This window comes from Geospiza fortis, unplaced genomic scaffold (assembly GCF_000277835.1).
Source record: "Geospiza fortis unplaced genomic scaffold, GeoFor_1.0 scaffold29, whole genome shotgun sequence".
Classification (NCBI taxonomy): Eukaryota; Metazoa; Chordata; class Aves; order Passeriformes; family Thraupidae; genus Geospiza; species Geospiza fortis.
Genome location: NW_005054349.1, coordinates 4,178,044 through 4,195,278, shown reverse-complemented (window position 1 = coordinate 4,195,278; position 17,235 = coordinate 4,178,044). Strand labels below are relative to the sequence as shown.

The 17,235-nt window shown below is 39.9% G+C and overlaps 1 protein-coding gene across 1 annotated transcript in view; it reads left to right on the top strand.

The window, feature by feature from the left end:
- The window catches only part of LOC102040271 (connector enhancer of kinase suppressor of ras 2-like), a 163,548-nt gene that overhangs the window by 125,936 nt on the left and 20,377 nt on the right, over positions 1-17,235 (top strand). The window contains exons 15-18 of the mRNA XM_031058825.1: positions 7,613-7,647; positions 12,267-12,315; positions 15,381-15,429; positions 16,522-16,697. Of these exons, the coding sequence (XP_030914685.1) occupies positions 7,613-7,647; positions 12,267-12,315; positions 15,381-15,429; positions 16,522-16,697 (309 nt within the window). The remainder of the gene's footprint in view (positions 1-7,612; positions 7,648-12,266; positions 12,316-15,380; positions 15,430-16,521; positions 16,698-17,235) is intronic.

Here is a 17,235-nt window from a genome sequence, read left to right as displayed (position 1 = left end):
AGAGTTGTTGTGTTCTTAGATATAAATTTATTAGTTTTAAGTAGGTCAGCTCATTTCCTTAATATCTAAAGGTGTTACCAGGATTTCCATAAGCATTTTGATATATAAACCTTTTTTGGATAATGAGACCAAATCACCTTAAAACAGCTTTTGCTACATTTTTTATTTAGAAGTTGACAAAGCTGGTTTAGCTTCTCTTCTTACTTTTGCTCTGTGTTTTTGAATGGAAGGCAAAAGTGCAGAACTGGTGGAATCACATTTTCATGAAATCCTCTCCTCTTAACACATGCCCAGTACAACTTCTGGATATAGATCAAAATTTCAGGCCAGATAAACGCTTTGGGAAATGGAGAGGATAAATAGGATTTTCATCATCTTTAGTGAAGGGAAGGTGATAATGTTTTGTAATCAAACAAAGATGGCTTGATGGAAGGAGGAATTGAGCATCACTTAGCCATTGCTTAATTTTCTAAGCACTTACATAAATATGTAGCAAAAAAACCCAAAAAGGCACTTACTTAACAGTAGTTTAAATTACCAGACGTAAGAAGTTTTGCAAAATTGGTAATTGCAGAGATTCACCACTAGATTAATGCTTTGGAAGGAATGTTGATTTGGAACCTAAAATTAAACAATTAGCCTGATTTCATAAGTTGCTGGGAGGATGCAGAGTTCCTATATAAAATGGATATTTAGGTAATGCAATATTGGCAGCGTGCCCAGGATATAAAATGATGCATGAAGCCATGTTGCAGCAAAATATTCCTGTCAAGAAACACTGCCCCCTTCCAGGATATATTTATAACTCTAATTTAATTGATATGCAATGTCACAGAACCTAAGCAAGAGTCAATTACAATTAGCAAGGCTGTTACAAATAATTATTAATTAATAGAGTATCTCTTGGAACATGACTTTCTATGTTTACTAATGCTTCACTTCTGAAGCGACATCATGTACCAGGTTGAACCTAAATTTGGGCTTACAAGGATAGAGTTAAAACCTGAATATGCTTTTATTTTTTATTACCAGATATTATTCTACAGAAAATTAACATATCACACAGGACTCCAGCTCAGTAGACCAGATATATCTGGGAAATTTTCATTTTGCATTTCTGACCATTAAACAAAAGACGAAAAAATCCTGGAAAATCTTCAGGATTTTACAAAAAGTTATGGAAAACTGTACCTATCTTGCTGCCCAGTTCCTTTCTGCTCTGTGGCAACAAACTTCCATCAAAAAGGAGGATATTGAAATTCTCATTCCAGATCCAGTCTGGAAATCCACACAGTGTTCAGCTCTGTGGTTTTATTGCCTCAGACTTGCACAACTTTCTGAAGCTCTGAAATTCAATTTGCTGGTTACCACATTAAATTCTCCAATTGGATAATGATCTCTCATCTGGTTTTACTTGGTGATAAATGTTCTGGGCCTATTATCTACAGAGTAACTGGATATTTTCCTTTGTAGTATCATATATTAAAAAACTGGAGAATAGATTGGAATTTCTAATTTTTTTGTGTGTGTGTGAATTAGAATTCAGTGTGTTGAAAAGACTTAATTTTTAATGAGTTTTAAGATCAATTCTTTCATTTCAATGTTCCCTTCACAGTCAAACAGAAATAATGGTATTCACTGAGAGTGCCAGACCAGGAGTCACTTTTTATTTGAAAGATCATTTGAAGCATGATGGTGTTTTAGGGTTGGTCATTGCCACACAGCACTCGCTTAACTTGCTTTTTATTCCCTTCTTGCTGATCCCAGGAAGTTGGTAACTCATCCCTGTGGCACAGGGTGATGGAAATGCTCTTTAACTGTTCCTGGGGCTGCAGAGGCAGCTTGACAAACGATATAAAGTTTAGTGGTACATGCTGGGAATTAAAACCTGTGCAAAAGCAATGTAGATCTGGGTGTTGTGTAATGGGGGCACGCTGGGGTGTGCCAGATGTTCCAGATGCTTTTTTTGGGATGACAGGCAGTCTGAGTGCTGCTCTGATAAGTGGAATAATTAAGACAGTCTGGGAGAATCACACATATTCAGCTCCAGTGACTGAGGGAGGAGCCTTTTATTGCCAATTTTGCAGGAAATGTGCTCATGTTTTATTTATTCCTTCCTGCTCTTGCAGAAAGAAACAAAACTGAGCATTACTTTCTTTAGAGTTTTATTTCCTTTCTGAATTGCTGAATAAATTCTATCTTTGCTTTTTATTTAAGTATCTGTAATATGAAAAACCTTTTCCTACCTGCAGATATGCTGGGAAATCGCTCTGAGGATGACTGTGTGGGTTCTGGCTGCTCAGAGAAGCCAATATAAGTAATTTCTGTGTTCTGTAGCTTCAAAATGAGTCTGCCCAGTTGTACTGATTGGAAAATAATATTATTTTTCATTGGGACTGTGCACATGAAGGCTTGAGTTGACAAGTCTCTCTCATACCTGAAGAGTATCCTTGAGTAGCAATGTCCAGTAATGTGTTTATTTAGAGTTCTGTTCAGAACTGACTCTCTAAACTACACTTTTCATTAATCTGTAAACAGCTCAAAGGGGAAATAGATATTTTAAAAAGGTGTTTTACAATATAAGGGAAAATAAAAATGTTAAGAAAGGTTCTTTTTAATACTATATTAATATCATCAGTCTTTAGGTTTCCACATTCAGTAATCAAGAACTTCATAACTGATTTGGATCCAGGAAAAAAAAAAAGACTAAACCAGTGTTAACCCAGAACTCAGGTTGTCCTTGATTTCAGCCCCTTGCAGAGGCTCAGGAGAGGGGCTGGGATTGTGTTTGGAACAGCCAGGTTGGGATGGATGGGTCTGCAAACTCAGCCCCAAGACAGGCTGCTCATTTCTGCTGCTCTGCTTCCAGGAGTTCTGCCTGCCTGGCTGGCCTGGAATTCCTTTATTTGCAGTTCTATCAGGACACTTTGCACAAAGCAAATATGAGGCTGCCTTTATCCAAACATATGCAGTGTTTTCAGAAGTAATTCTGCTCTATTAGAGCATATTTAAATGATGATATTCTGCATCTTCAAACAAACCACCACCAATGCAAGTCAGCAAATGAAGCATTCATTAACCTGCTTTGACTTCATGGGTAAATTACCATTTGTAAAACATTCTGGAGTCCTCTGACTCCAGAGAACCACAACACAACTAAGTTGTAGTGCATTGTATTATTTTAGTGAATGAATTTATGCCTTGGTTTTATTGTTTTGCCAAAAACAATATAACAAAAATGTATAGTCTATATATATAATCTAAAGCCAAATTTAACAGCTGTTTGTTAGTAAATATTAGTCACAACTGATATTATTGCTATGAGAATTGCAATATTGCAATATTTATCCTCCAGAAGATGCACCAAATAGAAATCTCTCCCTTACCACAGAAATATCATCTCCCGCTGCTGAAAGGATCAACGTGCAGCAATCCAGGTGAAAGCTTTTGGGGAGTCCTCTGAATTTTCTCTCTACCCAGTGGCTCAGCCTTGCTCCCTTGTCCTTTCCCACTTCCTTCCCCACCAGGAGAACCAGGATTTGGGTTTGGAGGACAGGAGCAGAAAGGCGGGATTTGGTTTTGGAGGAAAGGAACATTTCATGGCACAAAGGCAGAATTTGGGGTTTGGAGGACAGGAGCATTTCATGGCACAAAGGCAGGATTTGGGGTTTGGAGGACAGGAGCATTTCATGGCACAAAGGCAGAATTTGGGGTTTGAACCAGGAACATTTCATGGCACAAAGGTCAGCCCTGTGCAGGGCAGGGTCTCCTGTTCCCATGGGAATGGGGAAGGTGAGGAAGAGGAAGGAGGAGGAATTGCCTGTTTTTCCTGAGCTGCCCTGCTCCCCTGTGTGCTGGCAGTGTGATCATCTCCCATCATTACAAACTCCAGAGGATCCCTTCCCTCTGCCCCCAGCTCATTTTCTCACCTGCCCTCTTGTTTTTCCTCAGCACAAATTGGAGTACCCCCAACTGTACATGAATGTAGATTACACTGGGTGATTTCCTGTCTCTGTTATCTCTCCCCTCAACAAGGGGGAGTGGAATTAAAACCTCAAAGGCCATCTTTATTTTTAGCTCAGCACGATAATTTTGAAAGCAGATTCAGTGGGTGAAAGCATCATCTCTCTGAGGTAGAGAGATAAGTAAAGCCCTTCATAACAAGGCCACAGTTTGATTGTTTTTGAACAAACATGATATACAGAAATCTTCAGGATAATAAATATATGAGTTAAAGAAGCAGAAGGACAAATAATTTTTTCTTTTTTTACTTTCATTAATAATAATTCAGTATCTGAGTATAGAAGAGTGGAAGAACAGAATGGTAAAGAAGCTTTTGAGTCTTTGCATCTGAATAAATGATATACGTAGATGGAATAAATATCTTGAATTTGGCCACTGAGATTAGTAACTCCCATTATGAAACTATTCTAATCTCATTACCAACTATTCCTGTCTCTTGTTTAGGAAACAGGTAAATAATGGGTGTTGAATATTTTCACACCATCTCTGCAGCTCAGGGTTCTTCTGTTCTCAGTGGTTTATCTGATTTCTTTACTTAGGAGAAGAAAGTCTGATTCAAATGAACTTTATTTATTTTTTGTTTTGTTTTAAGTTATTTATAGAAGTTTCAGGTAAATGGGACTTTCTACAGGATTTCCTCTGGGAGAGGAGCCTCAGATCTGCCTGTGGCCCCACAGAGGCTTTGGTGTCCTTTCATCTGCACTGGTGCAAGGCAGCAGCAGCAGATCCTGGGGATCCCTGGAGCTCCAGGAATGTGGAGCTGACTAAAGAAGGCAGATAGGTGCCAGTGACCTGAATTTCACAGAATTTGTGCTTTATAGTCTCTGACAGCATGACAAGACTGGTGTCTCCTGAGCCTCCCACGTGTCTGCTACTCATGAAAGTGGCCTTGTAGTAAGATGGAGTAAAGTTTTACTTTGGGAACTAGGAAAAGGCAATTTTCTTTTTTCAAATGTCACAAAGTGATAAGAAGTGACTGCTCAAAAAATTTTATATATAAGGTTGCTGAAAATGCAGGTAGGAGCCTTCCACATTGTCATTGTCATCATTGAATCTGCATGTAATTACAATTACACAAGGAAATTAATTTTAGCTATAGGTAGACATTTATAGAAATGCCAGGGTGTGGGTGTTTCCATGTATAGTACCAGAAATCCTTTATAAAGGTTGGCATTTCAAGCTGGCAACAAGATTGTTCTCCCAAGAGAGCTTCTCTGGGGAGAAAAATCAATCAAATAAAAGATGATAAATACGTGACAAAGGTCTGTAGTAATCCCAAATGTCCACACTTAATTACTGGTAATAATCTCTGTGTTAGTGATGAGTTGGTCAGGAGCTGAGATTTTTCTTCTAATAAATTAATTATTGATAGACTTTAAAAGGTGTAATTATGTTTTTTTATGTTTCAAGTCCTAATATCAACAATTTTCTCTCCCTCTGTATTTATATAGATATTCTTCTTTGCTCTTTTCTAAATTACAGCAACTAATAATCAGTTACAGTAATCTATGAGTTGTCCAATGGTTAAATCATATTTTTCTTTTTCACACTGTTATAGAGTCTTTTTAAATTTCCCTGCTACAGACTATGCTTCAGTTAATGAGATTACATTATTCAATATCTTTGGAAATTAATGCTTGGTAATGCAGAAAAATTTGTGGTGTTGAAAGACTGACCTCTAGAAAAATGTGGTTTATTATCAGAAGCAAATTTCTCTCTAGTAAGTCTTTTTCAGCCTAATATATGCAAGTTCACATCACACTTAGGAGATCTGTCTGATCAAAAGGAATCTGGAAGCCACAATCCATGGTGATCACGTGGGGCAGAAGTGGATTTTGTGCATTTTCTTGGAAGGAAATACATAACTGAATTCTTACAGCAGTGATAATTTATAATTCAGGTGCTGGAAGAGCAGCCAGAGCAGGGTGAGGGAGGTTTATCTCAGCTGTGCCAGGGAGAAGTGTGGGATGGGACCCATTTGGGGAGAGGGAATAAACCCTGCTTTGGAAACACTTTGCTTTTACTTTGGGAGCATTTTTGGAAAAGGAAATTAAGGAATAGAATGGGAAGCACTGACTGAATTAGCAGTCCCACTTTTAGTTGCTAAAATTAGAAACCTTGGAAGTCAGAGGGATAAGAGAAGGAAAGCTTTGAGCCTTCTGGTAGGAATAAATTCTATTTTTATAACAGTAGCACGGGTAGTGCTGCTGTCAAAGTTCTTCTGCTCGCTTGGCCACACAATATTTTCCTGGGCTGTCCCCAGTATTTCCAGGGATGCTCAGACTGGTTCATTTGTGTTTAGCAGTGCATTTTCAGCACCAAAACATCTCTCAAGCAGCTATTTTGCTTTAGCTGTGTGCTGTTAACACTTCCAGTCTGCTTTGAGAAACTGTGAGTAGTTCTCCAGGCTACATTTCAGCATACTCAGAGGAGAATTGAGGCATTTATGGCTCTCGGGAAAGGGTGTTAGGGTTTTTGTACTCAGTCACTCAGCGGGGAGCTCTGCCTTTGCCTGGTTTCCACAAGGAATGTCAGAGAACTCCTGCTTTTAGTGTAAGGGCACTTTTCATTATTTTTCATCAGATAAGGCCCCTTATTTGAGTGGGATCATCTTTGCAGCTCCCATTTGCTGGAATATTTCAGCTGGAGCTCACTAAAAGCTGATAACTGGTTCTGTACTGGGCTCCCAGGGGCAAGGGGGACTCCTTGGAGGAGGAGGAGGCAAAATGTATTTTCTAAAGCTGCCTTAGAAGCTCTGCTGCAAAAATGCACCCAGCAAACTTCCTGTGCTCTGAGCTCGTCTGTGGCTCAACATTATCTGTGAGCAAACATCTGCTGCAGGCATCAAGAAATGGCACCAAACCACAAACTCTGCGTTTACTGAAATGATCAGTTTCCTATTTGCTTATCCAGAAAGTCAAAGATTTTGTAGATTTCTGCATTTGTAAACAAATACATGTGAATTTTACCACCTATATGGGGGGGTGGTTTTTTGTAATTTCATTTTTTTGTGAATTTCGTTTTTTGTGAATTTCAATATTTAGCTGAGGCAAAAAATCCTCCATCATAAAACTTGTTTTAAAGTAACTTAAACTGTCTGAAGATTTTATTTTTAACCCCAGATCAGCTGCTGCTTACTCCATGAAGACAGGTTCATTTCCAAACCTGATAGGAATAACCAGTGTGGTAAATCAAGTTATTTAAAGCTATGTAAGAGTGATGTCAAAGAAAGTTTGTCCTTCTGAAATTCTGTATTTTACATTGCAATATTCATTCTTTGCATGTAAACTCCCCTTCAAATATTAACACTTTTGCAAACATTCAAACAAATTGTAACTCTCTTATTTTAAAGAGCATTGATCACATATAGAGAACATCTGAAGTTAGTTTATAAGTGCAAATGCAAGTTGTTTTAAGCATGATCTTCATTTTAAAATAACTCTTAGCTGGAAATTGAAATAAATGTTCCATTTCCTTTGCTTTAGAGTTGCAGAATGACTGTGGTTTACCTCTGTCATTTTTTCACTGTGCTCAGAGCACCAAGGAAGTCTGGTCTTTGTGCTTAATGCTCTTTATTTTTCTTCTACAGAGAGCAGGGGATACAGTCAGTGGAGATACTGAAAGGTAATTACTTCTGTTATTCTATGTTTAAATATATAAACAGTTATATTTGTGAATTAAAGTCCTTTACTTCTAGAAATTTTGTTGCAGTATTTGAGGAATAGATTTTCAGGGTTTAACGATATATAATTTACATTTGATGAATGTTTGATAAATAAAAATTACAAAGGTTAAAAAAATTCTTCAGATAAAAGTTTAAAAAATATTTGTAGAGGGGAAAAATTCTACTGCCCAATCTACTTTTTTACATTTGAAATTCAGTATTTCAGACTCACTCTGAGGATGAAAGACATAATGTATATCTAACACAATTTTCTTAACCAACAGGCAGAATGTTTCAATGAACATTTACCTCTAATTCAGTCTGTCCAAAATTACTGCTTATACTTGTGGTTTGGAGTACACAGATTATTAAGAATGGGGTCTTCAGTTTGGCCTTTAGGTCTGACTTGAATCAATTTATTCTAATGAGGAAAACAGTGATTTTTGTCTTTCGTTTCTTTGCTGTTTATCTGATGAATTATCTTCATGTTCATGTTGCATCCAAAAGTCACAGTTAAAGGAATGTTTGAAGCAACAGCTACTTTGTATCATCATATATTCTAATTCAGTTTAGTTGTAATCTATGATAATTATTCTTTTTGTTTTTTCATCCTGTATATGGCCTAAGCCCATTTAAGAAGCTGAATAATTAATTAGATTTCGAGTGCTTTGGCCAATCTAAAGGATTTACAGCTGCTGATGATTCCCTTTAGTGCTATAAACACCCCAGAATTACAGCTGAAAGTCTGAGGTGAACACCATCAGCTGCTGACCACCTCACACTTGATTGTTCAGGGCTGACAGCATTTTTACCTCTTTATGTGTGTTCTAAACATCACAATGCAGTTGAAAGGCAGCTGCAGTGGTGACCATTTGCTGCTGTTTCCCTGGTGTGCTGTGCATGGTTAAAATGGCATTTATGAACCCAATGGAGCAGCACTGTTAGCAGAGATCAAATGAAATTCCACCTCAGCTGACAACAGCCAGTCCTGCCTCTCCAGTGCCAGCAGTTCATCACCTCAGCTAAGCATGGGGGTTTGCTTTTACAGGAGATTAAACATATTAATATTTTAATATTAATATTTTGCTCCACTTCGCAGCCTCCCTCCTGTGCAGGGTTACCTGGTGGGAGAGTGAGTTATTCTTGCTCTCTTTTGAATTAAAACTTCATGTCACATTTTGACTTCACCTCTTACACCTGAGCGTTCAAAACCTGCTGTTTTCTGTAAATCTGGCTGTTTTTATTTAGTCTCCCAGCCCCTTTAAAGGTTCTCCTGTCCTGTTCTTCTCTCCCACCTGTTTCTCCCATTTTCAGCCTGGCTGTGCCCTCCCTGGGCTCCTTCCTGCCTGACTTTTGTGCATCAGAAGAAACCCCCCACCCTCCCCAAGCAGCCATGTGTGTCACCATCTCATTTCCCCCTCCACACCCCCATTTTGGTGCAGCCACAAGGAAGAGCTGCAGAGGATTTTGGTTTTCTTCTGAGCAATTTTGTTCCTCCCAGAGCAAAGGGCTCCTGTTTTTCCCAGCAGGTTGCAGAGGCCCAGTTTGGCAGGGACATTGCAATCCAGATGGAACATCCCTGGTGGACAGGACAGGGCACCTGCCAACAGATACTTTCCAGGGACATATGACTTGATGAAATTTTGGCAAACTTTCACAGCAAAAGGCTATGCTTTTCTGTTCTTTTATAGAAGAATCCTTCTCCCACACATTTTAGATTTCAGGCCCAAAGCATGTTGAAAAATATTTCAAGAGGCAGAATTATATCACCTTCCTAATAACCTTACCTAAAGTTATTTTAACAGCTTAAACCAAAATAAAAACCAATTTTCAGATATTTATCCCCTAGAGTTAGGCTTTGAGGACCAGAGACAAACTGTGTAGATAGATTGACATATTTGGGTGAAATATCATTATCTTCAATAACTGAAAGAGGGAAAATTTAGGTTGGATGTACAGAAATTCTTCCCTCTGAAGGAGGGGAGGCCCTGGCACAGGTGCCCAGAGAAGCTGTGGCTGCCCCTGGGTCCCTGGAAGTGTCCAAGGCCAGGTTGGATGGGGCTTGGAGCAACCTGGGGTAGTGAAGGTGTCCCTGCCCATGGCAGGGTGTGGAATGGGATGGGATTTAAAGTCCCTTCAACCCCAAACCATCCTGGGATTCTGTGATTTCAACATACAGGGGCCTGTAGAGCTCCTGGGGTATTTATTATTGCATCCTGTGCTTTAGAAAAGCCAAGGAGAAGGAAGAGGTTTCTTGCATGGGGTAGAAGCTCCTGCAGGCTGCAGGGAACTCCAGCAGCTTGGTGAGAGCCATGAGGCTGCAGGGCGTCCCTGGGAACACTTTTCACTCATTTGGGGAGAGCTTTTCACTCATTTGATGAGGAGAACACAGAGCAAGGCTGGCAGCTCTGTCCCAGCCTGGGGCAGAGCAGAAATGAGGGATCTCTGCCTTCCAGCTCTGGGTTCCCCCAAACTCTGGGCAGCCAAGCACCTCAGAGCTGGCCCAGCTGTGAGCACAGGGCAGGAGCTCCAGCTGTGTCCCTTGGTGCAGGACACTCACACAAACCTGCCCTGCCTGCCAAGGAAACCTGAGCTCCCCTCACAGCTCCTGTGGCTGGAGGCTGTGCCCTCACTCCTGAGCAGGAGTTGTGGTTTTGATGCCTGGAGAGGCTGCCTGGAGCAAGGCTGGGCAGGGTTAAAGGAATAAAGTGGGGATTTATTAAAAGGAGTTCACAGGATACACCTCAGGCAGTGCAGGAGTCCAGCCAGGGCTAGATCCTGGGTCAGGAGTTTTCACACTTTTATAAGTTTTGGTCCATTTCCATATTGGGGTTCACTGTTCAATTCCACCTCCAGGTGATGCAGTCCCACCCTCCCAGTTTGCTCTCCTCCATTCCCTGTTGTTTGCACTTTTTTGGGCCTGAAGCTGGAGCAGTGTCCTTGGTTCTGGGGCTGGAAAAGGATTGTTCTGTGTGCCTGAGCTGTGAGGAGAACTGCTGACACTTCATACGAAGTTCAGAGTTATGTACTAATGTGGTCCAGGATCTGGAAATACAAAAGCAAAAACTTAAGGCACCAATTTAGGCAGCGGCAGCTGGAGGTGGAACCCCTGGCTGAGTGGGTGCACTGAGGTTTTGGGAAGCCAAGCTTTTCCCTGATCTTCACTTCAGGAGAGTTTTCCCAGCAATAGGAACCCTCAGCCCCGTGGGCTCTGGCCAGGGTGTGTCCTGTAGCTGTGACATCCCTGTGGGGACCTGGGGCAGAGCTCTGCTTCCCTCAGCCTGCAAGGGGTGTCACAGACACATTTTATGAAAAATCCTTGCGTTAGGATCTTTTCTCCTGAGAAGCTGAGAGGCCTCAGGAACAAAATGTGAACAATAATTATCTGCTGCTCTGGAATGCAACAGGTGCAGCTGTGATTGGTCTCATGTGGTTGTTTCTAATTAATGGCCAAGCACAGTCCAGCTCTCTTGGACTCTCTGGTCAGTCACAAGATTTTACTATCATTCCATTTCTTTCCTTTCCAGCCTTCTGATGAAATCCTTTCTTCCATTCCTTTAGTATCATTTTAATATAATATAAATATCATAAAATAATAAATCAGGCTTCTGAAACACGGAGTCAAGATTCTCGTCTCTTCCCTCGTCCTGGGACCGCTGTGAACACCACCACACAAGGGGAGAGAGGCAGAAAAACTGCATTGCTCACACAGGGCACAACTTGGATAAACATTTTGCTGAATTTTTGCTTATTTTTTGTGTGAAAACACTGCTCAAGTTCTTTCTCATAACACATTTTGTCTTTGTAAAGAATGCTTAAAGATTATTTTAATCATGGTCACGGCAGTGTGCTTGGGAAATTACTTTTTTTAGTTGTGGTTAATGCTGGAGAGATAAGAACAGATAAACATTTTAAAAATTACTTTCAGTCTTGACATTTTGCTGCCAATATTGCATGTTCAGGTGCACCTGTACTGCAGAGATTTGCAGGTGCACCTGAGTTGCTTGAAGCATCAACAGCCCAGAGCAGAGACCCGAGCCAGGGATTTCAAACCTCACTACAAAATACTCAATAATTAATCTGCAGTGAGAATTTCCTTGTTGTAACAGGAATATATTATATAAGAGATGGAAGTTCTAGTAACCTAAATGTAAATCATGGATCCAGATGAGGTGATTAAAAATGCATTCCTGTGACCAGGTAGATAAATCCAAAATGCTACATGTGTGTATTAGTCCAAGTTCTGAAAAATGAATAAAAAGGACAAATCTGACCCTGATTCAGCGTCCTATTTCCATCATGGCCAATTCTGTTTGCACTGGACAAGGAAAGGCCTCTGGTGCTGCTGCCCTGCCTTGATCTCCAGTTTTTACAGAGCTCACATATATCAGAGATGGTATTATTGCATTTTTAAGGTGTCAGTTCTTGGTATCTCTGGCATCCTGTAGCAAAGTCTTACAGAACTTTGTGCTGCAGGATGCTGTGGTTATATTTAGAAATTCACAGAGTGTCTGTAAGCACTATGTAATCAGTTTGGGGTTTTTTCCTGTGGTTGACATCTTTCTCCTGTTTGTCCTAGATATGCAAGTTCTGCCATTGACCATCCAGGAAACACATCCATGAGGAAGGTAAGGATTTATAAATGTGCCTTAAATAAGTAAAAAACTCCTCAGCTGTTCAATTCATAGTCACATTTTTAAAAGATACCTTAGATATCCCAAACCTTGACATTTTCCTATGTCATGAAAGAGCATAAAACAAAAATCTAGGAATAATTTCCATGTTGAGGAAACTGGCTGCTGCAACCACAGCAGGTCAGTGTGCCTGCAATGCTTTTAGTTAAGGTTAGGAACTTAGGAATTCAGTTAAGTTTAGGAACCTTGGTGTGTGTTCCAAGTATGTGATGGTTTGGGGAGGAGAATCACACACCACATTGGGCTGGAAGGCACATGTGGAGGGAGGATTACCCTGAAGATAAAGAAAAGTTTTAAAACTGATAGAATATTTAAATACTACCAATGCTATGATAGGGAGATGGAGGATTAAGATTTTCAAATATTTTTGTGGTACCAACTTTGAGGTGCTCCATTTGCAATGGCAAATAGCTGTAAAAAATTGTTTTGTTATTATTTCATACAAAGGACAAACAACAGAACCTTCATTTGTAGAATGTCAGTTCTTCATTCTGACTTGGCACTTTTGACACTGATTGGGCTGGACAGGGCTTGGAGCAGCCTGGGATAGTGGAAGGTGTCCCTGCCATGGCAGAGGGGATGGGATGAGCTTTAAGGTCCCTCCCAGCCCAAACCTTTCTGTGGCTGTGCTGACTCAGTTCTAAGCAGTTTCCCCTAAAAACTCCTGAGGTTAAAGCCAGTGGAGCTACAAGCAACCAGTTTTGCTTTTCCTTGAATGTTTCTGTGCCAGCACTTCTCCTACCCCCTGATTACACTGAGAACTCCTTAATTTACCTTCAGGAGCATCCCTTCAATTCTAGCACTTTTTAAATTTCATTTTTCCCTGTGCTGGCTTTGGGTGGGGGTGGCAGGGTGGGCACTCTCAGGCTGTGGCCTCGTGGTGTGGTTTTGAGATAAGAATTGAAACACTGACAGCCCCAGTGAGTTCTCCATCATCTGTCTGTCTCCCATAGCAACTCTGAGTCATTTGGAGTTGTGAGTTCTGTTTCCTTACAGTGTTTGCCACCAAGTTGATTATATTACAGTGGTTCTTTTATCTCTCAGAGTGTGGAGTTTGAATTTTTACCTTAGCAGTGCTAATTAACTACTGATTCCCAAGGTATTGCAAACCTCTCACTTTCCTTGGTTTGAATACATTCTGTGTGTGCATAAACAAAACAGGAAGAATAATTAGCCAAGCATTTTAGAAGAAAGATATTTTTATTTCAGAAATATATTTTCAGCTCCCCCTTGATTTGTTGTGCTGTTTCCTTCATTTCATCACGTAAGCATATGCACTGTTATGGAAGTGAACAAACTTTCTTTTCTACTGTTTATAAAAACTGGGTTTAAAAATTAACATAATTTGACAAAGCTTCTGCTGCTAAAGGGAAGATATATGGCAAAAAGTAGTGTTTGCATCTGTGTACAGATTGTGTCCCACTCTGAGTTCCTGACTGAGGTTAAATAAATACATTTTTACTTTGGAATGGTGTTGTCCATCCAGGAAGAATAATTAGCCAAGTGTTTTAGAAGAAAGATATTTTTTATTTCAGAAAGATATTTTCAGCTCTCACTTGATTTGTTGTGCTTTTTCTTTTATTATTTTTAAAAGTTTCATATTAAATGATGCATACCAGTGTCTGGTGAGTATCTCCTCCAGACATTTCGTTTGTCTTGCAGTTCTTTAAATTTACCCACATTTCCTAATAGGGTTTTATTCCATCCCTACATTTCTCTAGCCTAAATTTGGGGGGAAATTTGGTGATGTCTTTTTCAGAACCACACCTGCTTTGCCCTGATGCATTTCTCTGGACAGAGGAACATTGAGCAGGTTGTTCCAGCCCCAGCCACCACAGAACTCCAGCTGACCCACCAGGGCAGATCAATATTGCTGCTGGGATTTGCAGCCCATCCACAAACCCCCAGAGCTGCTGTGCACATTTGATACCTTCTCTCAGAGTTTTGTTGCTTCATTTCTTGGATTTCCTCCAGCACAGAGCATTCATCTTTGTCTTCTCTGAACCAAGAGCCACATTTGCAGAGATGAAGTGAAACGAGGGAGATGTGCTGAGCTGGTGGATGCTGCCCCCTCCCTCACTGAGCATCCCCTGGCACAATTGTCACATTTTGTGGGACATTCCTGTCCTGGGGCTGGCTGGGAGAGCAGGCTGAGGTCAGCTCAGAGAGCTGCTGATCCCTGCAGTCCCCACAAAACCTTCCCCTTGTGAAGTGCTAAATCAGGGTTACAGACAGGGCTGTGCATGTCCAAACCCACTCCTCCCTCTGCTGCTTTCAGTTAAAATAAACCTTTGTCTCTCTGGAGCTGGAGTCTTGTTTTCACCTGATTATTTTCTAGGGTTTTTAAGTATTTGTTCATTGGAGGCAAATCCTTACAAGTTTTTGAGTACTATCCCTGCTTTTGGGTTTAAATAAAGACCTGATTTTAGGGGTTTTTCCCCCTCCCCCAGAATCTGTACAATTTTCTAATACTGCCACAAAATGAAAGAAATATTTATTTTTTTTCTCCTGGGACTTATTCTGTCAACCACCAACCCAAAAAACTTGTTTCTGTGGTGGGAAGTGTGACTTTGACACATCATTAAGCACAGGATTTTGTGTATAATGTTTGTGGTGAATATTTCTTTTTGAATGCATATTTTTATAATTATTTCCTTCATGCAACAAACTTCAAACACCAGTCACTTTATCAGCTCCTTCGTGGGAGTTTATATCTTTAGTTTTCAAGCCACTGCACAGCTTTCATGCAAAGAATCCTTGATGCTTTCATTGCAATTGTAATTAATATTTCCTAAAGCTATTTTAATTTGCAGATTTAGCAGAGTGTTGTTTTCTTTATGGTGTTGAGGGAAGCTGTAAGAGAAAAATGACAGGAGGGAGATCCTGTGATCACTGATGCTGTGGTAACCCTGGAGAGGGGAGTGAATGAGAGCTCTTACATGTTACTGCTGTTACTTGCACTGGTGTTCCATCATTTATTTTTTTTTTTTTCCTTACAGTCATTCCATTACGCTTCCCTCAGGGTAAAAAGCAGAAAATGGTCAAAAGGTAACTTCTTTCAGTTAACATTCTGAAACCAGAGAATGAGGCTCCTTCTCTGAGAATAAGTGATCTGTAACAAAAGTTCAGCTTGATTCAATATTTCTAAATTTGATAGTAAGCAATAAAGGAAAATACCAAATTAAAATACTAAAAGAAATGTTTTATGGATATAATACTGCTTGGGTGGGTGGAAGAATTTTCTCTTCCTTAGGAAGAAGGCAAAGGAGCATCTCTGAGCAAATTGATGAGAATTGGCCTGTGGAAGACCGCAGGAAAAAGGATGGTGTTTTATAGTCTCTAAATTTCTACCCTGTTTCACAGCTGTAGGACAAATTTAATTCTTGTAGCATCATAAACTTGGTTTTTCACAGAAAAATAAAGTCTGATATATTAAGGAAATTTCCCACAGAGTTTTTTTCAGGAAAATAAATTATACCATATTTATTTAAAAATCTGGTTTTATTCATATTTACAAGGCAATCTAAGACTTTCAATTAAGATTCATTGAAATAACACCAAGAAAAAGAAAAACAAGCCTATTCCTGGTGCTGTGCCTTTAACAGGACGCTGTAAAGTTAAAACATTGTTGCTCACTTCAGGATAACAATCATGTAAGCATGTGCATTGTTATGAAAGTGAGCAATCTTTCTTTTTTATTGTTTATAAAAACTGGGTTTAAAATTTCCCATCATTTGACAAAGCTTCTGCAGCTAAAGGGAAGATTTATGGCAAAAAGTAGTGTTTGCATCTGTATACAGATTGTGTCACACTCTGAGTTCCTGACTGAGGTTAAATAAATTCATTTTTACTTTGGAATGGCGCTGTCCATCTTAATCAGAAAAAAAAAATGCAGCCCTTAGAAGAACAAACCCTCCAGAGATGAAATAAAGAATTGCATAAACCAGGCCCTTTCATTGTGGTCATGGGGAAACCAAAATCACAGGGCACTGCTGAATTTGGCAATTGTTTATTCTGAGCCTGGAGAGGGTTTGGCTGGGAGGGAAATGTTTGAGCATGAAATGTTCATTGAAAAATGAACATTTTTCATTCCATTGGAAAGTGGAACATTTCTCCCTGCCCCGTGGTGTTCTGTCCCAGGGAGTTCCCTGTCCAGCGTGAGCAGGAGGCGAATCTCCTGCAAGGACCTGGGCCACGGCGACTGCGAGGGCTGGCTCTGGAAGAAAAAGGATGCCAAAGGTTATTTCACCCAGAAATGGAAAAAGTACTGGTTCATCCTGAAGGATTCCTCCTTGTACTGGTACACAAACCAGAATGTAAGTACAGGCCATGTTTGGAAAAAGACAAAATGAAACCTTAAGTTTTATAATTCTTTTTAAGTCTAGTTTTACTGCGTGCTCGGATGAGCTGCCGCTTTAATTGCCAGGTCTTGGGCACTCTGGCTGGAAATACTTTAACTGAAATTATTTTTTAAAATCTCCAAGTCCATGTTCAAGGTTAATAAAATAGCAGATGTTCATGGCAGTCTTTAAAAAATGAGTATGTGTGCAGTTAATCCTTTTCCACAGATTTATTTGGACTAACACAGAGTTCACACTCAGCTCTCCCCAGTTTCAGTTGTGAGGGGGGATGTGTAAAGTGCAACCATTTGTGTTAATTAAGCATTCTCTGAAGCAGATGTGAAAATCTGAATTTGTAAGTCTCTTTATCTAGAAGTTATTTTTATATCAATGTTCCTCTTGCTTTTTGCTGAATTAGTCTGGAGTTTGCAGTTTCTCATGTGCAAAATGCTGTTCTTGGTGAAATTTTCCTGAAAGCCAATGGGCCAATGCTGGTGCAATCTGCATAAATGTA